The 27,065-nt window shown below is 36.9% G+C and overlaps 1 protein-coding gene across 5 annotated transcripts in view; it reads right to left on the bottom strand.

The window, feature by feature from the left end:
• Positions 1 to 27,065, bottom strand: part of LOC109064091 (neuron navigator 1-like) — a 124,538-nt gene that overhangs the window by 19,973 nt on the left and 77,500 nt on the right. For all 5 annotated transcript variants that reach the window (XM_042712696.1, XM_042712700.1, XM_042712697.1 and 2 more), the window contains 4 exons: positions 17,277 to 17,415; positions 12,690 to 12,987; positions 1,876 to 2,638; positions 1,068 to 1,499 (listed from right to left, as the gene is read on the bottom strand). In XM_042712696.1, coding sequence (XP_042568630.1) covers positions 1,068 to 1,499; positions 1,876 to 2,638; positions 12,690 to 12,987; positions 17,277 to 17,415 — 1,632 coding nt within the window. The remainder of the gene's footprint in view (positions 1 to 1,067; positions 1,500 to 1,875; positions 2,639 to 12,689; positions 12,988 to 17,276; positions 17,416 to 27,065) is intronic.

Raw genomic sequence — 27,065 nt, 5'->3', positions numbered from 1 at the left:
CAACAGAAATAATGAGCGAGATTAAGGCTGTGAGATATTGTCTGGTTTTAAACTGACTAAGCAAGCGTTAACAAAATTTGGTGGTAGTTTTTATAAAATAAGCCACATAAAAACAGAGGCCATGTGTGGCAGAGAGCGGCATGAACCTTGTGGTGAAAATAACCTCTGAATAACAGGAAGAGTGAGCTGCTTTTAGATGTTTCCACTGGCACACCCAGTGATGAGCTGCTGCTTTGAACATGACACAGAATATAGTAGTTTTGGTCATTTATGTGGGATGGCTGCTGTTTTAGGCCAGAGACAGGAAGTGAGCACAGTTACTGAATTTATTTATTTATTTTGTGATGTAGATGTATTCATGAAAGACATTATTTGGTTTGTTTTAAATTTGTGATTCAAAATATAATATAATATAATGTTCTGTGGACTAAATAATAAATAAATAAAACAAATCAGACACAAGACTGATGAATGCTCCTCTTATAAATATAGCATAATACATAAAAAAAAAAGGATGATTCTTCTTAAAAAAAAATAGTCTGTCTTAAACCACATATTATAATACTTTTTATGAAACTTTTTAGATTTTTTAGAAACTAAAGATTAGGAACAAGCCATATGAATATTATGGATATTAGGAACAGGCTTTTATGAATATAACAATGTAGTACATTTTTTTTAAACAAGATTAAGACTATTATGAATTTATTATTATATTATATTATATTATATTATATTATATTATATTATATTATATTATATTATATTATAACAGAAAAAAACATGATAAAAATATATTTTATCAGATTAGATTAGATTATGATTTTATATTAATATTTTTTACTCCGTGTTAATTATCAAGCATGATGGGGGAGATCTGATTTTTGATTTTGACAACACTGAGTAGAACATGAGACATTAAAATGTTTAGTCCATCTTCCTTCAAATCTCAAATGTGTATTTAAGCAAATTTTTGCATTGTTTAGAAGTAGACTAGCATAGCTCATGTTATCAGGTTAAGTGAGCACAGACAGGAAGTGCAGTGATTACTGGAGAGATGGCCTCACCTGTCTGTCGTGAGCGTGAGCGAGGCTCTGCTTCCTGTCGACCAGCCACCATCCGTCCCTCTGTCCTCATGTCTGGGCCTGGGCTCCGTCATGCTGCCCCCTGCTGGAGATACACTCATCTGTAGTGACAGGGACTCCATGCTACGGTGCAGCCCAGAGAGGCGGGGGTAGAGCGAGGGAGAACCGCTAGTGCTGCCCCCTCGACCCACAGTGGCACTGGAGAAACACTCAGAGGAGTTGACGTTGAGGATGGGAGCCGGACTGGGTGTCAGACAGCTTGTGCTGCTAATTCCTGATAGTTCTTGTAATTTGGAGAAGGGCGGAACTTTGGGAGGAAGCTGGTCCTCCACGCTGACTATACCACAGTCCAGGCTGTTGGAGTTGACCTTGTCCAGATGAACAGGTTTGGGCAGAGATCTGGCACTGGAGGGCCTGTAAATGCCATGATACAGAGAGGAGTTCAAAACCAGATGCACAAATAACTCACATAATTTTTTTAGTTAGGAAGTCCAAAACTTAACCAAAAAGTCACACAATTTCAAAGATCTGCACATTATGCATCCACACATTATACCAACATTTAAAACCATGTTAAGAACCTTATTTCAGGACAGTGAATAGTTTTAGCATAGATGAAACTGAAGAGGTGTCATTTTGCAAGATTTCTAGTCAATTTCAAGTAATTTATCTTTTTATTTATTTATTTATTTATTTTTTAAGAACCACTCTGTGTGAACGGGAAAAACCACAGCCAATCAGAGCAGATGTGAGGTTTAATAAACAGCTATGTGGAGGAGGTTTATCTCACCTCTGAGAGTTGGGAGAGGGCAGCTCTGAATATCTGCCCAGGCTGGATGGCTGCCGAAGTCCCAGTAGTTTGGAAGGAGGCTCCAGCGCGCTCTGTGTTGGTGTCAATGTGCCGTTCTTTAGCGGGCCGCCTCCGCCACACTCAGAATCAGACACCACTCCCTTGGCTCTGGCCTTCTCCTTCTCCCGGTCCGTCTGGTTGACTGGAGCGCACCCTCCTGTACTGGCCCGATGGGAGCTCTTCACACTGCCTGGTTCCTTCAGTCTAGATGGGGCGGGCACTGTTTTTAGGCCCTGCAGACCAACATCCATGTTGCTGCTGACGGGACGAGTGCCTGGCCGTCCTCCCATCAGACTCAAGGTGCTGGACTTAGCAGGTCTCGGGAGACTACGATACTGGATGTTGTTGCGTGCATTCGGAGCCATGAAGCTTTGATCACAGTTCGACACATCAAGACTGGTCTTTCGTCCTCCACCTCCCCCACCAGCAGAGGGTTTCACTGGGATACCAGAGGTTTTAGGAGTTTTGTTCACAATCGCAGAGTTTTCGGAGACGGTGTTTCCACTATTTGTTAGTACAGTGGCAGTGCCAGTTTTCTTGTAACCGAAGGAATTAGCCGTGCCAGCGGAGGGACGGACAACACCGGAGGGGGGTTTTCGGTGCTCGCCATGATCTTTCCCTGCATCCGAACTGGAGCGCTGTAAGCCTGATGTTTTCACTGCCATTTTGGCTTTGTCCATGACTCGCTGATCATTCTTTGGAACTGCAGGTATAAAAATAAACACAATCAGACATTAGTGACCTGTGGTGGACAGTAATGAAGCATTCTTACTTTGTTACTGCATTTAAGTAAATTTTTCAAGTATCTGCGCTTTATTAGAATTTGTGTTATGATTTTTGTCTTTTACTTCACTACATTTCAAATCATAATATTGTACTTTTTACTCCACTACATTTCTTAAAGGAGTCATATGACGTTGCTAAAAAGAATGTTATTTTGTGTATTTGCTTTAATGCAATGTGTTTATGCGGTTTAAGGTTCAAAAAACACATTATTTTCCACATCATTTAGATTATTGTTTCTCCTCTATGCCCTGTCTTTCTGAAATGCGTCGTTTTTTACAAAGCTCATCGTTCTAAAAAGGGAGGTGTACACTGATTGGCCAGCTATCCAGTGCGTTGTGATTGGCTGAATACCTCAAGCGTGTGATGGAAATGTTATGCCCCTTACCATACTGTGATGTCGTGTCCCGATTAGAACACCAGTGTGATGAGACAAAAACAATAAAACCTATTACAAACGAGCCATTTCTTGTATCCAGTGGGGACATAATTATGGATTATAATGACTTATACTGTGCTTTTATGCGTTGCGTTGCATCGTGCCGCGTAAACATAATTTGAATCATCAGTGGCAAATCCCTTACATATGTAAACGTACTTACAGACTGTGAGTCAGAATAGCCGGCATTGTAGTCTAACATACTCTCCCAGGATCAGGAAACAGTCCTCCATAAAATGTGCTGTACATGTTTGAATATTTGGATTGAACTGTTCTGGGGCAGTGTTGTAAACACAGCTTAACTACTGATTTCTAGTTGTGTCCTCTTTTGGAAGACCAAACAAAGTATTTTCACTTTCGTAATGAAACACACAGCATCTCCACAACATGGCGGCAGCAACAATACTACAGCGAGAATAAAAGTTAGGCCTTCTTTCTTTGTGTGAACATTTGGGTAGTGTTATGCAAATCTTCCCACATCATGATATAGACATGTGGGGGTGTGTTTAAACGAGGCGTTTTAGGAGGGCGTGGACGAGTTTGAACTTTTATAAAGAATATCTCTTTGGGTTTGAGACTTTAGTCTTTGCAACTTTAGGGATCTTATCTATTCACCATCAGCTTGTAACACGCCAAAGAGAAAGGACAACTTGAAATAGCATCATATGACCCCTTTAAAAATGTGTTGTTTCTCGTTATTTTGAACTGAAGAAATCGTCACCTGCTCTGAAATGCAATAGCGGTGTCCAATTCATGAACGAGCTGATTCTTTTTAATATACCTGTTAAATCGGTTCACAAATCGCACTGAACAAATCACTGAGCAGATTGTAGCTGTTCTTGAGTCAAAAACTGATTCACATGATCCACTCAGAGTGAATCTCCGGTAAACAACTCACTGAATCACACAATCCGGTCAGGGGTGCATTTCTCAAAAGCATCGTTAGCCAACTATTGTCGCAAGTTCCGTCATTACCAACATAGTTCAACAATGAGTCCCAAAACCATAGTTCAAACGAACATTCGCAAACAGCATCGCAATTGGAACTACAGCTCTCGACCTGTGTTTAGAAGCATAGTTTCTTGTTAGCAAAGAATATTGGCTTAAATAAATATGCTCTTCGGCACAATAACCAAGCTAACATGCAGTGCAATCTACATATTCCATTCTATCTAAATATAAATGCATTTTAATCTATGTATGTTTGCGCATCCTCTAAAAGTGCCATTTTTGAAGAGTGCGCAGGTGCACAAATACCTAAGGGAACCCCGGACTATGACGTAAGAGGGAACATGCGGTGAATCAAACATCAAATAAAGCAAAATGACAGGGAACAAAACAAATTTAAATTAGTCATCAGGTGCCATGTTCAATACAGCATCATCTTAGATATGTCTGATCGGTTAAATAGCATAAGTTATTCCTCCACCACATGCCTGTGACGGCATTAACAATGGCCCTGTGTTGTTGAACTAATGTGGTTCAAACAACGGAGATGCGACCATGTTCGGGAAACAGTGGTAACTAGCTAGTTGGTTTCAACAACAATGCATCATACTATATGGTGGTTAATCAGTGAGTTACGTCGTTGTATGGGAAACGCACCCCAGAGCGAGTCTCCAGTAAACAACTCACTGAGTCACATGATCCGATCAGAGCGAGTCTCCGGTAAACAACTCACTGATCACATGATCCGATCAGAGCGAGTCTCCGGTAAATAACTCACTGATTCACATGATCCGATCAGAGCGAGTCTCCGGTAAACAACTCACTGATCACATGATCCGATCAGAGCGAGTCTCCGGTAAACAACTCACTGATTCACATGATCCGATCAGAGCGAGTCTCCGGTAAATAACTCACTGATTCACATGATCTGATCAGAGCGAGTCTCCGGTAAATAACTCACTGATTCACATGATCCGATCAGAGCGAGTCTTCGGTAAACAACTCACTGATCACATGATCCGGTCAGAGCGAGTCTCCAACTGACTGATTCACAGGATCTGATCAGAATGAGTCTCCAACTGACTGATTCACATGATCCGGTCAGCGCGAGTCTCCAACTGACTGATTCACAGGATCTGATCAGTGAGATGTTTACCGGAGACTCGCGCTGACCAGATCCTGTGAATCAGTCAGTCATGATCAGACATGATCCGGTCAGAGCGAGTCTCCAGTAAATAACTCACTGATCCACATGATCCGATCAGAGCGAGTCTCCGGTAAACAACTCACTGATTCACATGATCCGGTCAGAGCGAGTCTCCAACTGACTGATTCACAGGATCTGGTCAGCGCGAGTCTCCGGTAAACATCTCACTGATCCACATGATCCGGTCAGAGCGAGTCTCCAGTAAATAACTCACTGATCCACATGATCCGGTCAGAGCGAATATATATTTGTTACATTAAATCAGTGATACAGGCATGAATGCTACCTCAAATCACGTGTCTAATTCAGGAGAGATGTGATATTACTTTTCTAAGTGATCTGATTTACAGTTATCACCCTTAAGTTCAAAACCACATCTCAGAAAACCTTAGCAACCACTGATCAGCCACCAACAGACATCATATCAATCACTCAGAACACCCCAGCCTTGTGATAATGAGTTTTGCACCATGCAAAAATAATTCTACTAGTTCAGTAAATTGATTTTTTTTTTCTCTGAGGGGATTGTGCAGGGTTTCTTAGGAAAGACAGATTAATGCAAACTCTAACCACACACAACTTTAAAGTAAGTTTTTACATTTCATTTAACACCACAATATATACAGTATGCAACACACACACACACACACACACACACACATACACACACTAATAAATGCACAAGTCCTCTTCATTAGAATAATGCAGGATATGGACACAATCCATCATGAGGTAAAGGACTTTGCTGCTTATGCTGCTGACTTCAATTCACTCAGCTGTAACGTAACAGCCTGCTTGAATATTCAAGAAGTTAACTTAAACAGAGGGTACGGCACAACTGTTTCAGTACTGACAACATGAAATGGGGGAACTTTCAAAGCCCGCCCAGATGGCCATCTGGATCCTCTCAAGGATATTTATAAATATGCGGCAAAAAAAAAAACCAAAAAACTATAGCAAAATTGACACTATATCCCCGCACATATCAAAAAACAAAAAATAAAGAAGAGATTGTTGGCAAACTTGAAAATTGGCTTTACAATAACAACGTCATCCACAGTGTGCGAAAACACATTGCTGCAGTAACTTAAGCATTTAAACGGCTCAATTAGCATAACAAATAAAAATAGAGCAATAGTGAAATATGGCATGTATTTCATCTGTCACGGGGCACTGTAATTCACACCGCTGCCCACCAGGATGATGGCCAACACAAGTAAATACAGCTGACATCAACTTGAGATGGAGGATAGATCTGAAAAGAATTATGTTGAGTTGAGGCCATTAGCAGACGATGACTGGATAAAATGCTAGCATTATTGTGTCAAAGGATACAAGGGGGGAAAGACACATTTCTTTCACATTTGTTTAGACTGGAGGGAATCAGTAAAAGTGAGTCAGAAACAGAAAGAGCAAAAGAGTGAACGGAAACAGGAAACATTGGACGGAGGAAAAAGTAGCTAACTGAAATCAAACTGACAGAGATACAGCTGTGAGAAGAGGAGTGGAGATAGATGTCATTTGTCTGTCTGATACTACATCACTATAATGGCAGGCTTGTACAATAAAATATATAAATTAAACATGGTCTTATTATTTAAGATTGTGTCTTAGAATAACAATGTGTCAGTGCAGCATGACATAATAAAGATCCATTTCTCTGACACCAATAATTTGACTGTTATTAGCCGTGTTTGCTAATGCAAATGCCACTATAACTAAAAAACCTCTCAGTTCCCCTTTTCATGCTTAATCCTATTCTGCACTCAGACAGTCATTTATGGGAGTGACAACAACATTCTACAACATCGAAAAATACAGGTCATGTAGTGACAACTGCTTTTACAGAAATTCTTCGCAGTGTTTACAGAGCTGAACAACTAGTTATTAATGACATATTTAAACATGTATCAGAACTGTATTCTGTATGTGCTGTGCAGAAGATCACAGGGAACAAGTTATGTTTTGACTCATTAGTGTTGCCAGATCTTGCTAGAGAAAAGACAACAAATAAAAACAAGGCCATAATAAACTAAACTCTTTATCTTAGAAATAAGCCAAAATATCCTGAACTGCACCTGCATACTTTAATAACTCCATAAACTGGATCGCTTTATGAGTCGAGCCCAAACAACAACCCAAAACTGCTTAATAATCACTGCTTATAATAAGTGGACATGGCAACCCTTCACGAGCACTCTCTGTGAAACAGCCTTTTAAACTAGCAAAACACAGTGGCTTTGTCTACAATAGTTTAATTAAAATCACCAAACATAACGAGTCTTTGGTCGCTGTAATATTACTTTGATCAAAAATTGCAGTCAGACACTGAAATGTTGCTATGGTTACCATGATATCAGTCATAGCAATTTAGGGGATTCACTTCATGTATTTAAATGTGGTTGTCTTTCCTGAGACTTTACAGTATGTGCGTGGGCTAAAGCCTCAAGTATACTTCTGTTTCAAAGTGAACACTTATTCCAGAGCCTAACACATGCAGACTAGAAAGTTTCCTTACTCGTCAACAAGGTAGTAAATTGTTGTTGTCCTGTTACTCAACTGTGACATAAAAGTCATGTTTCAAAATTGCATATTAACAATCTGAATAAGGAGTTATTAAATAGTAGGGAAGCAGTTATTATTCACATGCTTTATGAGAAAATTTGTTCAGATTCGTTCACCAATTCATTCAGCTACCCTTTTTGCAGGTTACATCAGCAGATTAGTAGGTGACAATGATTATCTTTTGTGTGTTATGAGTGAGTCACTCAAATGATTCAGTGTGGTACGAGTGAGTCATATGATTCTTAAAAAAAAAAAAATCTTTATTCATTAAATGATTCTTTAAAAAAACACAACAAAAACACTTAAGTCATACCCTTTTGTCTTCTTAATTGTATCATCATCATTTATTTTTATTAGTGCTGGACAACTATTGGAATTTTTGAATCGCAATTAACCACATGATTTTTCTGCGATTAATTGCGATTAATCGCATTATGTGCAGAATTCAATAATGAATTCAAAAGTACTGTATTGCGCACTTTTATTCTGAAAGTACTGCTGTATGAACAAAAGTGCAACAACATTTGGTTTGCAAACACTTTAAACAAATAAGGTTTTTATAGCAGTATTCCCTTAACATAGTAGCAGTTAAAATATTTATTGAAAATCTCAACTTAAACATTAATGAAATCAAATTAAAATCTCTTTCATATAACTTGTGTATTCTTGTGATGGTGCCTCTTGACACCATGTCTACACTGGACGCGAGCAGTGCAATGCAACAAAATACTATAGAACCCATTACATCAGTGTTTACACTGGATGCGGCATGGCGTGACATGACAAATCATGCGTGCCATCATCCGTTGCAATCCTATACATCAGATATGCATCATGTGAATCAGTGAGCTGTTTACCGGAGACACCTAAAATCTATTTACAATGATTGGATGCGACCAAGTGACTGTTGCAAATCATTTGAACTTTGTGTCAGTAGGTCATAGATAGAACAAGTTTTACTGAAGGGGATTTGTCGTGTCATGCCGTGTTGCATCCTGTGTAAATGAGTCAAAGTAAATGAGTTGAAGTGATTCATTCACTTGAATGATTCGTTCTAATACACTGATTTGTGCTTAAATACAGGGCCCTTTTACCGCAGCCCAGAAAATCCATGAGATCAGCTTGTGCTGCAGCTATGGGATTGATCAGTCAGAGAGAATTATCGTCACTCTGTCTGAGGAACGAGATCCCATAAATAAGATTGATCGTTTCATTTCTCTCCCAGTTTATAAGAGGTCGTATTTCATACACATCTCGCATGACATGGATTGAGGTTTCCAGATCTATAACTACATTTTCAAATATGGAATATTTGAAATCCAATTCCAGTGGATGATACAGTAAATCATAGAGACAACACTGAATAAAAGCTGGAACTAATTCTCTCTGTTACGATATGTGGGTATAATCTTGTTTTTCCAGTGCCATGTCATGTGCTCAGTCTGTCCAATCAAAGTGTCTGTCCACAGGGAGAGGCAGATAGTGCTGACACAGACGTTTGGCTTGCTGGTCAGTAACGTCTACAAACTCGCTGAAAGACTAATGATTGCTTCTGTGCCCACTGTCTCTGGGACATGCCACTCCACTCAAGCGTTCAGCCAGTTTTTGTTCTGCTTGGCTGACAACGACTTAGGGACCTGCATGTGCACTTTTTATTTTTCTGTGGATATGGTATGAACAACTTAGAAAGATAACTGTGACTTTTGTATCTCACAATTGTGAGATATAAATTTAGAATGACGAGATGCTAACTCGTCTGAATTCTGAGATTGTCTTTTTTATCTCACATTTCGGAATTTGTTTCTTAGAATTAAGAGAAACAAATGTGAGAGAAAAAGTTGTAATTAACTTTTTTAATTTTTTAATTCCATGACAGATACATGCTTCCATAGGTTCTTATTCAAAAGTTTTAGATGAGTTTAAACAAATGTGATGAACAAGAAGTATTTATGAGCTAGCTCTTAACTCAAAAAAGACTCACAAATCAGTTTCAGACTCTTCCACCCATAAAAGAGCACGGCATGGTATAAATCTGAAAGTTTACTGTGACAATGTTTTGCTTTGGTGTCATGCAAAATTGGAAGAAAAATAATGTTTCAAACCAGCATTTAAAACAACATATTCACTCTGGAACAACAGAAACAATCATGTTAATATTTATTATTAAACACATTATTACTGTCTTTATAATATTACTGCATCATGGTTTCCACAAAAATATGAATCAGCTCAACTGTTTTTAGCACTGATAATAATAACAAATGTTTCTTGAGCAGCAAATCAGCATATTAGAATAATTTCTGAAGGATCATGTGACTCTGAAGACTGTAGTAATGATGCTGGAAGTTCAGCTTTGAGCATAGGAATAAATTACATTTTACAAAACGTACTGTATATTCACATAGAAAACAGTGATTTTAAATGGTAATGATATTTCACTGTATTACCGATCAAATAAATGCAGCCTTGGTGAGCAGAAGAGACTTCTTTCAAAACCATTAAACAAAATCTTACTAACCCCAAACATACAGTATATATGCAAAGGGATCCTCACATCATCTTATTTGGCAGTCCTTGGCATAAAAAAAAACGCAATTCAGTACCATCCTATAAACATTACTTACAGCACCAGCAACATAATAATTGTCCGTATTTGGTTATTTGAACACTGTAAGTAACAAACAGCTATTACATTAAAATATTGCTCCAAGACAGGACAATCTACTTTGCTTTCAATAAATTCCCATTCTTTGGTTCTCCTAGAAAACCGATTTCTTGTAGTGGCTGTCATGACAGCTTCACTGAAACTGTAATTTGGACAGAAAACATCTAAAGTCTGTTTTCTGAATAAAGCAGATCGAGTTGCGCAGTTCACTGGGTGCAACTGTTTACATTTCATCAATCTGTCATTCATCCTCTTCTGTGCGTTCGAAAGCTCGACCGCATTGGCCACCGCATGAATGGCAGACACATGCACAAGTGTTGACGTTCTGGCTACATGTCAACACGCTGACTGAACGAAAGACTAAACATGACTGCCTTTCATTAGCGTGACATCACGACGTGTTTCATTTTGGATAGAGGGGTTTATTTTATAACACATACAGTAGAGCATCCAGATGGTCTCTTTCAGGTCCAGCTGCATAAATGCTGTGCTCCCCACCATGCCTCCAACTTTGTTGGAAATGACATATGGACCCGCGCGAGGTGCCATTAAATGTACAAGAAAAAGAATCTTTCTTCTGGTTTCTTGGAGCTCTTTTGATTCGAAGAGCTCTTTAACTCTACGGTTGTAAACTCAGAGGAGACTGGGTCTAAAAACATCAGCTGAGGTAGAGGGATAGTGGGTGGTGTTGGGTGATTTAAGGTTTTTAAGAGCTGTTATCATCCCCAACCCCCCCTGCCGCCCGCTGGAAGACAACAGCTGGCGAGATCTGGTGCCAATCCTCCACTCCAGCACCGAGTCAAACAGGGCGTCTTTCTCTAGCAGCTATTCTACACATGCCAGCGGCAGAATCAGGCTTTGTTGGAGCTCTGCATTGGCTCTAATGACCCAGCACTAACTGCCATCAGCTGAGTTTGCCATTGAGACAGAGGACTGCATTCAAAGATGAAGCCGATTAGAAGAGTGGCTTTGTTTCTAGATGAGGTCAAAGCCATTGATACTGGACTCTGTAATAACGTCACGGTTTGTTGACTCAAAGGTCACCTAATGCTCTCAGACGATAACATTAATCCCGACAGAAAAGAAAAATCACCAAAAAGATCTCTTTAATGCCTTAATTGTTTTGTCTAGACCACAATGAGGTTACATGGAGAGCAAATTGAGACTTTTACATAAGTCTCATGCTTCTAATTTTTTTCTCCAAATAGATCTCAACGATGCAACATATCAAGAATCTAACGTAAAAGATCTAAATGTGAACTCAAACACTTTAACAAACAATATGACAATAATTATATATATTGTTATTGCTGATTTATATTAAATATTAAAATATGAAAAATTCTTTACTATGTTGTCTAAATAAATTTGAAATTGCTAAATCACTGAAAGCTAAGATCAATGAAAAGCATATTATTTACAGATTACATTTAATAACATTATTAAATTCTTAGCGTTTTTAAAAATGTAATGTAAGACATTAGATAAATATTAAAGCTAAATGTAAAACAAGTGATATCTACTGATACTGATACAGTATATCTAATGTATATCAGTATATCTAATGCATATGTAATACATATATATATATATATATATGTGTGTGTGTGTGTGTGTGTGTGTGTGTGTGTGTGTGTGTGTGTGTGTGTGTGTGTGTGTGTGTGTGTGTGTGATATTTACTTACAAACATATTACAAAATAATAAAAATTACTATATAGGACAAAATAGCTAAATGTCCCAATTGACATAAATCCACCCCATATATATATATATATATATATATATATATATATATATATATATATATATATATATATATATATATATCTACTGAAGAAAAAAAGTACATCTTGGATAGTCTGAGGATGAGTAACATTAACTTTTCATTTTTTTGTGAAAAATAATTAAAAACTCCATTATGTCTCCTGAGCTATGAAAGCGCAATACCACTGAGCAATAGAAGTTACTTTTGGGACAGTACATTTAAGTAACGCTTATTCATTAGATCATTTATGCCTGTGTTGGCAGGATTTGGAGGATGGAATGTCAGGAATCATGGGAGATTAATAACAAGGTTTCCATACCATCAGATGCATGTGTGTGTGTGTGTGTGTGTGTGTGTGTGTGTGTGTGTGGCATCACTAACCTCCTGGCACTTTGAGCATGCTCTGTGAGGTGTGTGTGATGGGGGAGGTCACGCCTACAGGAGGGTTACGGCTCTTCTTCAGTCCACTGGGCGGGTGGCCAAGCGTCTGCGGTTTCCTCAGCTCACCCTTGACTCCTGTGTCATCCTGAGATCTGCTTTTTTTCCACTTGCTGGACGACTCCGCCTTAAGGCTGCCCGTGTCATATCCTCCCTCATTCCGGCACTGAGCCTTCCCCTCCTCGCTGTACCAGGAAAGGCCACTTTCAACCAACGAGCGCTTCTCAGCATCAGTGCGAAGCTGTGGAAAGAGTTCATGTTAAAATAAACACTCAGTGACTATTTAGTGTAAAATTTTGAGAAGAAAAGAACCTAAGACACTTAAGATAGGGGCCATTCTTTTTCTGTTGTAAGTGTACTAGAAGGATGATTTCTTCCCTATTTGAAAATTCTATTATTGCATAAATAATAATAAATCCATTTAAATATTAAATTAATATGAATACTAAACACAAGACAACACAAATCAAATATAAAAAATATATGAAAATGTATATAAAAAATATATGAAAACTTCATACTTTATATGAAAAAGTCAAGTCACCTTTATTTGTATAACGCTTTATACAATACCGCTTGTGTCAAAGCAGCTTTACAGTGTTAAACAGGAAAATAGTTTGTCAATAATGCAATGGGACAGTAACAAAGAGTCATTTTTTCAGCTAAAGTCAGTTCATTGATGATTCAGTGAATCATCCAGTTCAGCTCTCTTCCAATAGTGTTTGTGTAATCAGTCAAGCGTCCACAACTAAGTAAGCCAAAGGCAACAAGTAAAAAAAGTATTTCAATTTCAATTTTATTTCCTGCAATTCAGAGTTTGTCTAACAATTCAGGCTTATTTTCTTACAATTCTTAGAAAAAGAATCAAAACGGCAAGATATAAAAGCAGATGTGCAAGATATAAACTCATAATTTTGGCTCTTGGAATTCCGAGTTTACATCTCGCAACTCTAACTTCTTTTCCTCCGAGTTCTGAGTTTACATCTCGGAAACTCAGAAATCTGTCTTGCAAACTGACACGGAATACACAATAAAAAAGGATAATGGCGACTTTTTCTCACAATTCTGACTTTTTCCATGCAGTTCTGAGTTTATATCTCACAGTTCTGGCTTTTCTTCCTAGAATTCTGTTTATATCTCACAAATCGGAGATTATATCTCAGAATTCAGATTGTCTTTTTCTGTTGCAATTCCAAGAAAAAAAAAGTCACAATTGCAAGATATAAATGAGAAAAATGAAATTGTGAGATAAAACGTCGCCATTACCTTTTTTATTCTGTGGTGGAAACGAGCTTCCATAAAAACCAGCATACAATGAGAACCATTGAGAAAAAGAAGCAACTGTTTTATCACGTCAACATAAGCCACCAAACATGGAAGTTTGTGAGATGCTTTGTGGTCACATTCCAACACGAGCAGTGGAGATGAACAGAAGTGACAAACTGAGATAAATCAGCACACCACAGAACATTGAGCAGTGTTTCTTCAGGAGAACTCTTTAGTTTCGGCTCTATCTATCACTGGTTTAAATAAAAGACAAAACTAGCTTTTGCCTGCTTTCTGTTGTTATAGACTTAAAATTATCTATACTGTACATTAAAGTCTGCTCTCTCTCTCTCTCTCTCTCTCTCTCTCTCTCTCTATATATATATATATATATATATATATATATATATATATATATATGTATATATAGCAAAAAAATACAAATAAAACAGTTCTAAACAAATATGTGGGTAGATTTTGATATGAGGGGACAACAGGGGATGGACATTTTCACTGGAGGAAGTGTTATTGTGGATTATGGATTAATATTTTAGCTAAAAGCAACAGTTTGAAGTTAAAAACGCCTGGATGAACTTGTTTCTTACAAACATGCAGCTCTTTGCTTCACAAGACATTAACTGATGGACTGGAGTGGTGTGGATTATTGTGATGTTTTTATTAGCTGTTTGGACTCTCATTCTGACGGCACCCATTCACTGCAGAGCATCCATTGGTGAACAAGTGATGGAATGCTGCATTTCTCCAAATCTGTGCTGATGAAGAAACAAGCTCATCTACACTTTAGCGCTATACACATAAATCGTATAGGCGTTTCATCCACACGGATCCGGCGGTTTCAGAGAGTGAATCCAATATTTTTTGAAACCGGGTCCCAGAGTGGACAAATTTAAAAACGCAGCCCTTGCTTCTTCGTGTGGACATCCAATCCATATATTTTCTGAAACTAAGACGTCATCAGCCCACGTCTCGCCCCTAGTCAGACACCGCTACATCATGTAACAGCAACAAAACATGAACAAACATTGAACGATTGTCTTTTTATTAACTAACATTAACACAGATTAATAAATGTATTGTTCCATGTTCGTTTGTATACCGCGCGCAAGGTTTATACGCATAGTCCAAGTCTTCTTCTCTGTTTTTAGTGTATATCTGTGGCAGAATTACAGTGCCACATGCTGGTCTGGCATGTATACTACATCGTTTTGTGTCAGTTTTGTGGTTTCATGTTGACGCAGATATTTCTTGAGACGAGGAAAAAAAAACGATCGGATAGGGAAAGCTCTGGCTTTGTGTGGATGTAGCCTGAGTCTGACCATGTTGCCGGGCTCAATGAACTAGGTCCGGCTTAAGGAGAAGCTCTGTGGAGGGGCATACCTGCTTTATTAAATGTAAATAACCCTTTGTGAAAGGTTGATGTCATCTGAGGAATGTCTGCTCCCTTACTGGGAATTATGGGAAATGGCAAGCTCACATATTTGTCCAATTAAACCTGTCTGAACTTGTTTGTATAACAGTAAGGTTGACATGTCATTTCCTTCTTCTAGCAAAGACAGCCGCTTGGGTCAGATCAAGAAAGAAGCCGGGGATTATTCCTTCCTCCTTCTTCATACCTTGACGTGTACAATAAAGTCAGCTGAGGAGGAGGGCAGGCTGGTATGAGAGTCTGTGGGGGGTTTGGAAGAACACTGTGATCTGTTTGATGGAGAAGATATTGAAAGGGTCCAGCAGAGCGTGTGTGGTGATACTGTAACCTCATGAAGCAGATTACTGAGCCTGTGGTGCTGCTGCAAAGGTTAATTAAGGTTCAGAATGGGATGACAGGGACACGGTTCTCACGATTTACTTCGCTAATCTGACTCCATTCTCTAGAGAAGATTCCTGAAAAGCAGTGGACTGTAAGTGTTACCCACAATGCACTGGAAATGCTCAAATTCTTACTGAACTTAACTGAAATAAAATTTGTTTCAATATGCCTTTTTCTCTTAAAAGTGAAGTGTTTGCTTTCTGGTTCTGTCTTCAGTTCCACAGTCCAAGATGACCTTAAATTTTCACAACACATTTTCCAAATTTTTGTTTAATGGAAATACACTACCATTTAAACACACACACTCACACACGCACGCACACACACACACACACACACACACACACACACACACACGTGTATTCAGCAGGGATTCATTACATTGATCAAAAGCATCAAATTCTAATTCGTCAAATTCTGTTCTTTTGAACTTTCTATTCAAAGAATTTTTTTTTTTTTTTCAAGCATTTCAAATGTTTTCAACATTTATAATAATACAAAATGTTTCCTGAGCATAGAATTAGCATATTAGAATGATTTCTGAAGGATCATGTGGCTGAAAATTCAGCTTTGATTCACATAAATAAATTACATTTTAAAGTATATTAAAATAGAAAATAGTTGTATTAAACTGTGATAATATTCCACAATATAACTGTTTTTATTGTACTTTGATCAAATAAATGCAGCCTTGATGAGCATTAAAAAAAAAAAAATTAATTGTATTACATACAATATTTCATCAAGGATTATCATGCTAACCTTTAACTGTACTGTACCTCACAGATTTATTTCCATTTGCAACAAAATATTTGTGTTTGAGTCAACATAAGTGTGAATAATTGCTTTATTTTTATTTATTTATTTTTTGTGTGACCTTTGTTGATCTAACTAATGTCTATAATGACATTCAAAATGAATACAGACACTGTGGCCCATCTGTACTGTAATAATGTAGTAAATGTTACTCACAATGCTAAGAAACTGTGATTTTATGTAGCCAGAATGGCTGAAATGAAACCAGAGAGCAGTGTGGTCTTCAACAAATCCTAACCAACACAAACACAAATTCACACACAGAGGACTGAACCCGTGATACTACATGGGAGTTCAACTTTGAGAATGAAACCGGAGACTCCCAGAAGACTTCTTGGCCAGGGAAGAGTCACATCACTGTCTTTGGGTGGCATGAACTGTGTTGTCTGTGTTCTGTGGTAATAGATTTCAGATAAGTATTGACTGAGTCAATGTGCGCTCTCTCACTCTAAAGCGGTTAGCGGTTTGTAACGCTTTCGTCCCATTAGCAGTAAATACTGTGTGTTCAGGCTAGACTGATCCAGTATTGTGTGTCACAAATTGGCCAACTGATGCAACAAACCTTGAAGTAGAAACACAGACTGGGCGAGCAATATTTCTATCCAATTAAAGTGAATTACCACAATGGCAGAGTTTCGTCGGGAGCCAATGGGAGTTGTTGGCAGGGAGTTGAGGGAGGAGCCTGCATTGAACTCCTCTGAGCTGAGGTTGTCTGAACCGTCACTCAAACCGCTGCTGATGGAGCTGCTTTCATCCCAACTGCAAAGAAAACACAAAAATACCATCACTGCCCTGATCCAGGTCATAATTAGGTCATAATGAATTTTGTAAGCAAAGCAGTAAAATGAATAATGAATTGCTATCAAGATTTTTTTTCTTGCCATTTTAGAAGAAATATCATGTACTACATTGACCTACTCTAACGCAACACTCGGCAGTCAATCCAGAATATTTATGAAAACTAAAATAAGTCATTATGATAATGACTATCATTATAATCATGAGCACATCACCATGATTGTGATTGTACGCATATCATTAAGTATTTAGCATTCGACTAATTAGTATTCAGCAGTAATAACATATCTACAAACATGCTAGCTATTCATAACAGAGGTCTTTTACACAGAGGTCTTAAAGATACAGTGGCAAAACAGACAGGAAAATTCTAAGATCAAACAGAGGATGGAAAATAATAAAAGGATATTAATTTTTATCTGCACACATCCAATTTTAATGAATAGGTTTTATTAAGTTCTGAGAAGGCATGCAACAGAAGCAACACATTTTTAAAGAACGGACTGGTTATGTTTTTGCATACCTATGCATTAAATTAAAGCACTGTGGCCTGAATTTTCTAATCGTGAACAGCCATTTTGGGAATAAGGACCTTAATATATAAAGTGGATATAATATGTGCACACGTTGTCAGTGACACCACCTGCTATGAGCACAGAATTGAGATGGTCTATGCCTATTATTTTTACATTCAACAGCCGGATTTTAAAGTAACTTTCAATGTTTTTCAATCAGAACCTCATTAAAGATTCACAAGGAAATCTGATTTTGTCTGGTCCTGGTGTGTCAGGTTCATTAAAAAGCAAATGCTCCAGGACAGAAGGTGACTTTGAGATAAGAACACATCTTGTCACACAGGACCAGATAAGCTCTGAGAAAGTGATAAGTCCATCCTCACATCACTGAACATGTAAGCTTAAAAAAGACAGCTGAAACCTTTCCAATCAGAAGCAACAATTGATAAACTTGTTGTGCCACAAAGAAACCTGACCAGTTCCTAGCAGATAAAATTTGTGTTATGTAACTGCCCTTATCTCAGAATAAAACACACACAGTCACAGGGGTTTCTCTTCTTTGTGAGGCTGTCTGCTCAACTGTGGAGACCCATAGAATGAAAAAGCTAACTCCGGAAAGACATTCCTCATTCTGCAATATTCCTTTGGAAATTGACTCATTGGATTCAATTATTTTCTATTGATTTAACGTCAAATCTGTATTAAAAATAAAAAAATAAAAATTAAGCAAAAGCAAAGCAATGCTAAAAATGTAAAAAAAAAAAAAAAAAAAAAAGCAAAACAAAGCAAAAAAAAAAAAACGCAAAGAAAACAAAACAAAAAACAGAAAAGCTAAACAAAGTTAAATAATAAAAAAAACAGCTAAGAAAAAAAGCTCAGCAAAGCAACACAAAACAAAAACGCAAAGCTAAGTAAAGCAAAACAAAATAATAAAATAACAAAAAAACAGCAGAGAAATCAAAGCAAAAAAAAAAACAGCAAAACTAAATAAAACAACAAAAATCTAAAAAAAAAAAAAACAAAGCAAAACAAAACAAACAAAGCAAAGCTAAGAAAAAAACGTTAAACAAGTCTAATTATTTCATACAATTCGTCAGTGTCTTTAACAATGGCTTTGAGACATCATAATAGCCTTTGAACCTCATCCACAAAACACAATAAAGTTTCCACACTTTCCCTCCATTTCCACCTCCAGTCTCCATTTTCCAGATGCTTTAAATTCCTCAGATGTCCCGTTGACACCTAAATACTGGATTAAGTAGCAGCATTTTAAGGAGTCTGTCATTATAAGATATCTAAGCACATTCAGTTGTTTTGCGAGACGGCCATCCCTAAGGTGAAACACTGACGGTCTCTTTATGAGTGATAATTATCAGGGTTCAAGTTTCAGGACTGTTTGGAGCACCTCAAGCATCAAGCTCTGTGATTAAACTCAAAATTCTCTTCTACAGACATGAGATGACATCACTCCACTGATGGCTTTAAAGAACAGAAGTCTCATGTTTAGCTCTACAGCTGAGAATTTTTGTGTGATGTGACGTCTCATTTGACAGGTTTTTTTTTGTTGCTTTGATGCTTTGCAAGCATGCCATATATTTAAAACACTATGATCTTTCTTCAAGCCTGTGAATTCAGCAGCTATGATGTGTCAGTTGAATCAAAAGCAACATCTCTTCTGTGAGATCTTGATTTATTTCTGAAAGTGTCACTTTAAGTGCACAGCATGACAAGCAGAGCCTCCCTGCAGAATTTCTGCCGCAGGTAATGTGGAAAAGGAGGACGAGGAGACCTTGAAAACCTCAGCTTTACCTACAGCATCCCACAGACACAGGCCTCACTTCAAATGCATGCCATAGACACCATGCGGTTTTCGATAAACCCAGACTAAAACTGTGTGTTTGATGTTCTGTGGAAGGGGAAAATGCAGATAAGCACAGCAACCTTTTAGACCAGCCCTGTTCGTAAGTGGACGGGAATTTTTTTTTATTTTATTTTTTTAACAGTATGGACTTCATATGGCTTTAGTTCTGGTGGGAAAAAAAGCTAATGAGCAGCAGAATCTCTGCAAGATTAGGTTTAACCAGCACTGACAAATACTGTACCATAACACTCTGTGACCTCAGATTAAAGGATTATAAAACAGCTATAAAATTATAAAACAGAGGATTTAAATTCAGCTTTAAATATGACATGAAACAACATTCACAACTTATTTTACCTTCATAATATGGTGTATTTTTTGAGCGAAGCAGAATACTTAATGAGAAAATCAGGGCCTTATTAAATCTGTCACTATATTAGACAGATAGGCCTACTGTATATAGTGAAGAGTAAAAATACATTTCTAGAGAGAGAGCATAATGGTCAGGACATGTTGCACTCTGGACTCAAAACTAGATTACCTGCATGAGCAGCAAGCTAACTGCAGCTCTATGGCTCCTACTTTAATTGTAAATAATTAAATAAATTATTAAATATTATAAAAATAAACTTCCACAGTATACCTTTTCAGCAAGCAAATACAAAGTGCATTCTGTCCATTTTAAAGAAAAAAAAACAAAAGCAAGGAGAAAAGCACATGTGCAATCATTCTCAAGGCTAAATAAAGAAAGACAGCTAAAAAGATAGACACCACTGAGCTAATTACGCTAGTGCTGTTAGAGCCGTCTTTCTCTAACTGAAGTACACTCCTCTATCTGTCCTCCCTTTCCAGAACAGGGCTCTCCAAAAACACAATAACATTGTGTCAAGGCTGCACCGTAATTGCAGAGAGCCCAAGCCCCGCCAGATAGAAAAAAAGAACAATTTGAAGATAATGTGTCCTCCTACCCATCCCCTCCACCCTTAACCAAACATTAACTTTAATTGCATGAATGCAAGGCAAGCAGATAATAGCAATAGTGTGTTTCTAAAGAAGGCATCCACCATCCAAAGTGCTATTTGGAGGATTTTAGGGTAGTAAGAATTAGGTAGTTTTCTCATGTCATCTGTCTGCACATATATCAAACAGAAAAAAAAAAAAAAATGACAAAGAACAGTCTATACCGTTTTTTTTTTTTTTGTGTACCACAGGGTCCTATCTTGGGTCCTCTCTTTTTCTTTTTTTTTAACAAAACAACATTTTAATCCACATACACAAATTATCAAATTATCCACATAGAGTTACCTCTGACTTTGGGCTAGGTGGTATCAAATATTTACATATTTTGTTGCAGATAAATTTAACTAACATTAACTAACATAAATGTCACTGTGCATGTTTTTTAAATAAGTGAATAAGTCCAGAAAGATGTCAAGATGTATATCAGATATTACTAAAAGGCTGAAAAATATTGACCAGTCCTGCTTTTGACTCCATGTTCCTTTTACTTTATGCACACTAGACAGCAACTGCATGTCGCCAGTAGCATATGGCCCTTATCTTCAACACATACAGAAGTATATATCAATTGCCTACATGTTCTGCATAATTCTTGCTTTGCCCATCGCAATTTGCCCAGCTTAGCAAAATACTGGAATGCTAAAAGACAGGTGGCAGATCCTCTTTCATCAGCACCAACTGGTCACACATAATCCACAGAGGGAGTGACGGCTCAGAGCGAAAACGACACACGTGCCCAACACTTAAACCTAAAGAGTGTTCTTTATCAATCATCTGGACTTGCACAAAACCAAAAGGACACAAGGCGTTCTAACCACACATGAAAATGTGTTCAAGTAGATTTGAAAATTGATCGCTATTGCGTGAAATACACCATTGTTAAAGCAATGCTACAGTTGTCCCCTGAGGCGAGAACAAAGGCACGGTTAAAGCCAACATATACTGCCAAACTTGGCTAAGGTGAACTGTAGACTTGGCTGGCCATCAAGAATTTTTTTTTTTTTTCAATAATATAGCACTCTGTATAGTAGATAGTGTGTAATATGTATATAATTGTACACTATTTACAGTGTAAAACTTTGAATGTGGTTTCTATACAAATTAATGGATATTTGGCATGAAAATACTTTATGGAAAATTGATGTTCTGGGGTATGACATGCTATATTCCATTAAACAAAATATTTTATGGAAAATTGATGTTCTGGGGTATGACATGCTATATTCTATAGCAAAACATTTTATACATAATTTTAATAATCGTTTTCTAATTATTATTATGCAAGCGGCTTTTCGGCTTTCAATCTTACATTATTTGACAGACACCACATGGATTATTAGTACATTTAAAAGTTAATTTGTCAGATTGTAGAACCGTTTAAAATGAATTGGTGATGGCAAAAACATAATAATAATATTAAAATATTAACCTAAAATCAACATTTGCCAACATAAAAAATATAAATAATAAAATACATACTAAAAAAAGAGTCATGCATCAGCTTCACAAATAATAATATCTATGTCTGCATGCTTTTTTTCCCTTCTTGTCAAGGCCACCATCAGTCACCTGTGCCTTTGTTCTAATCTCCCTGTACAATATCCCACTTATTTCAACCCTCATTAAAGTGATCTTGAATTTAATATGCATTCTGATTATCATTTGTCTACTGTAGCAGGTACACTTTATGTGTGTGTGAAGTGTGGAAGAGTGGGCGGAGAAATGGCTGCGACTGGCGGCACAGATGGTTTACAATACGGGACGCAGGACCACCTAACCAGCTAAGCTTTGAAGAACAGATTGGCTTGACAACGCTGAACCAAGAAAGCTTATCAAAGACATCTTATGAAAGATGCATGCATCAAAATTCAGTTTTGACAACATCAATAACGTTTCTGCAAAGCTTAACATGTTCAAATGGGTTTGACGGTTAAATTGATGGATCGTCGGATGACATTTAAATGACACAAACACCTTATCACCTTATCCATATTCTGTTGTATGTCACAGAGGGTCTCTGTCTGCCAAAAGCTGTCCGTGGCCCAACAGTACTAAGCTAAGTCCTATTCTCACTGGGACCAGTCATTTATCTAATCGGACAGCTTTTCATGTGAAAACAGAAATGTATTTCCTCCCTGTCATATTTACATTGCACATATTAAAATGAAAAACAACATGATAGAACAACAGGTCTGGTTTCGCAAGCCTACCAAAGCAAATAATAATACAAAAGGGATTAGTGAGGATTATATATCAAGTTAGAGCAACTTCCCAATAATGACACTACATATTCCATCTGTGCAGATTATGACAGATGTGTGTAAGATTTGAGGTGCTTGAACAGTCTCAAAGAGGGGGGATTAATAAACTACATATACTCTCTCTGTGGATGCAGTGCTGACTATCTTGTATTTGTATTTTTTTTAATGAAATTTTATTTTAAGTTATCAATATGACCAACTAAATGGGGATACACTAATGAATGTCAGTTTTAAGTGTCACATTCTGTAGAAATCCTTAAGGAAACAATTCCTTATTTTAAATTGCAAAATATAAATAATTCCCTTGCCAATCTCACTATCTAGATGGTTGTTGGATGACTTGTTGAACATCCTAACCCATTCCAAGTTCTTAAAAGTTATTCTTTTAGACTAACTTCATCCATGTAATATAATTTGTATACCAAATCAGTATGATGCTGAGCTTCCCAGTAAAACAAGAATGAGTCACTGGACATCCTGGCCTACATCTTCTCACTGGATTTCCTGTAGGCCCCTACAGACTGTCCATAGTGGTTCCATTACTCACAGTCTCTAGAACTCTGTAAAGCTGATGACAAAGCCTGTGAACTCAAATCATGTGAACCAGACTCTAAGGTATTAAGCAACAGTTTGTAGCAGTGCAGAAAGCCAGGGAAAAATCAAAATATTGAGCAAGCAGGACTCAGTCCAGATTTACAGTCTGCATGTAGTTCATTAATGCTGTTCTGAAGCACGATCCAAGCTGTAATTATTTTCTGCTAATCTGTCTATAACATACTCTCTTCTCAAAGTGTGAATTTGGCGCTTAAGGGCGACCAAGATCAAGACTTGTTTTGATCTGCAATTAACTGCTGATTGGGACTTTTGTGGCCATTTTCCCAGGCACATATTAAGCTTAATAAAACTGCTCAGACGGGATTCGCTATTGAAAATCCCTTGCGGTTTTGGACTAGGCTTAATCTGGGTCTTATAAACTAACTAAGCTATTCGTGTGGATGTCTTTTCCACTGTTAAATTACTTAAGAATTAAGGCCATTCCTTTTTTGAGCATCCTGACACACAAACTCACGTTTTGTATTTTTATTTTTTTTCTGTACTAAAAGATGTCTATGAAAGACATAATACATCGTATATTAGAGGTCAATCAATAAAGCGGATGCTAATGCCATGTTGGCACAGCAGAGAGGCGAAATGGCTAATATTTCAACAATAGCAATTGTAACAAAATGAAAAACAAAAAAATATCCAAAATGGACCCAAAATTGAAACTGTAAAAAATAACACTATTAAAAATAAAGATTCATTATTGGACTCAATGGTTCCATGAATAATTTTTAACATCCATGGAACATTTCAATTCCAGAAAAGGTCCTTTACAGTGGAAAAAAGGTTCTTCAGATTATTCAAATGTTCTTCACACTAAGAAAAAAAAAAAAAGGTTATTTTAAGAAATGTTCACTGAAAGTTTATTTGGGGCACCAAAAATGGTTCTTCCATGGCATCACTAGAAGAGTGTGGAAGGAAAAAGTGGCAGGACAAGGATTTGTCCTTCACTTCTGTATTTTATTCCACTTTTAGTATCAGAACACAACCTGAAGGAATCTAGGACATCTTAAACAATGAGCTCCATGACAAGCACGTGTGCTTGGAGTTCCAGTTTCCCATGGCACCAATCCAGTGTTGTCGGTTGATTTAACGGACATGCTCCTGTTTGAATCCAGGATGCTGAGGGAAATGTTTTGGTTTGAAAGAGGGGGACTGGTAAAGGGGAGGAAGGAGAGGTACAGTGAATGAAGCACGCTCTTCCCAGACCCCGGCCTAACTCATAGCAGCTGTGGCCACTCTTAAACCCAGTGTGGCCTCTTCCTCCTCCTTCTCCTTCCAGCTGCTGAAGACCAACTGCACGCACTCCACCATAACAATACACAGGCACGGATTCAACAGCTAATCCTCCTGTACCTTGCCAGGGCCGCAGAGACACGAGGAAGCAGTGCTGCTGAGGTTAACAAGAATTCTGAGCAGCAATGGTCTAAAAACTGACTGCTGACTTGGGAATAGTAAAAATCAGTTGAATGTTTCTCAGAGATGTTATTAGAGTCTCGTGATTTAACATTTGCCAAGTTCCATATTCTTCAATGCCAAATGAATGAAAACGACACTCATGGTATCGATACTAGTTATATATAAATATTTCCATTAAAACTTGCCCACCAATATGGTTTTATAAGAGCAGAGTGGCTGATATAATACATGCATACAAATAATAAAATGAAACACACAAAAATTAGCTGGGAAAAAAAAATAGATTTTATCCCATTTTTATTCAAAATTCCTATTTTGAAAATCACTATTATCAGCTCATCAAAATAAATAATTCTGATAATCTCAAAATAGCCGAACATCAGCAAATATATGGTTTTCAACATTGATAATAATAATAAATGTTTCTGAGCAGCAAATCCACATATTAGAACGATTTCTGAAGGATCATGTGACACTGAAGACTCGAGTAACAATGCTGAAAATCCAGCTTTGATCACAGGAATAAATGACAATTTAAAATATATTCACATAGGGATATTGCAAAAATATTTCACAATATTAATGTTTTTACTGTATTTTTAATGGTAGTGTTTATATGTACTGTATATGGTTCATCCTGAATTAAAACATATCTATCTATCTGTCTATCTATCTATCTATCTATATATACAGTACAGGTCAAAAGTTTGGAAACATTACTATTTTTAATGTTTTTGAAAGAAGTTTCTTCTGCTCATCAAGCCTGCATTTATTTGATCAAAAATACAGAAAAAAAATGTAATATTGTGATATATTATTACAATTTAAAATAATTGTTTTAAAATTTATTAAACTTTAAATTATCATTTATTTCTGTGATGCAAAGCTGAATTTTTAGGATCATTATCACATGATCCTTTAGAAATCATTCTAATATGATGATTCATTATCAAAGTTGGAAACAGTTCTGCTGCTTTATATTTTTTCAGAACATGTGATACTTTTTTAGGATACTTTGATGAATAAAAAGTGAAAAAAAAAGAAAAAAAAAAAGAAGCTATGTTTTTTTAAAATATAAATATTTTGTAATAACAATATACACTACTGGTCAGTAATTGGGGTCAGTAATTTTTTTCTTTCTTTTTTACCCACAAAAATAAAATCAATACTTTTATTCAGCAAGGATGTGTTAAATTGATAAAAAGTGATAGTAAAGAAAATATATTATTAGAATATATATTATTAGAATTTTTTTTTGTTTTGAATAAATGCAGTTCTTTTTGACCTTTTATTCATCAAATATATTAGACAGCAGAACTGTTTCCAACACTCATAATAAATCAGAATATTAGAATGATTTCTAAATGATCATGTGATAGACTGGATGTTACATGTGACACTGAAGGCTGGAGTAATGATGCTGAAAATTCAGCTTTGCATCACAGGAATAAATTATTTTTTTAAAGTATATTCAAATATTTTAAGTTGTAATAATATTTCACAATATTACTGTTTTTTCTGTATTTTTTATCAAATAAATGCAGGCTTGATGAGCAGAAGAGACTTCTTTCAAAAACATTAAAAAATAGTAATGTTTCCAAACTTTTGACCTGTACTGTATATTAAGCACCATTTACTGGGTGGTATGTACATTTAGAAACTGATATATCAATATATCAATCTATTTTAAAGGCAAAAATGGGTGATAAACAAACAAATCCTCCGTAATCAGATGTCATGTCTAAATGACAAAATGTTCAAAAATAATCAGATCAAAACCCCAAAAGATGCCCAAATGTAAGATTTTATGATGCACCATAAATGATCGGATCATTTCACAAAAGACTGTTAGAGCAATATGCAAAACAGGATATAGCGGGCGCTGTTCTCATTCTGATGTTGGAGATGATCAGACAAAAGCTTCCTAGTAAA

The sequence above is a fragment of the Cyprinus carpio genome, chromosome A23, assembly GCF_018340385.1.
Source record: "Cyprinus carpio isolate SPL01 chromosome A23, ASM1834038v1, whole genome shotgun sequence".
NCBI classification, from domain to species: Eukaryota; Metazoa; Chordata; class Actinopteri; order Cypriniformes; family Cyprinidae; genus Cyprinus; species Cyprinus carpio.
This window is presented reverse-complemented; position numbering and strand designations above follow the sequence as displayed.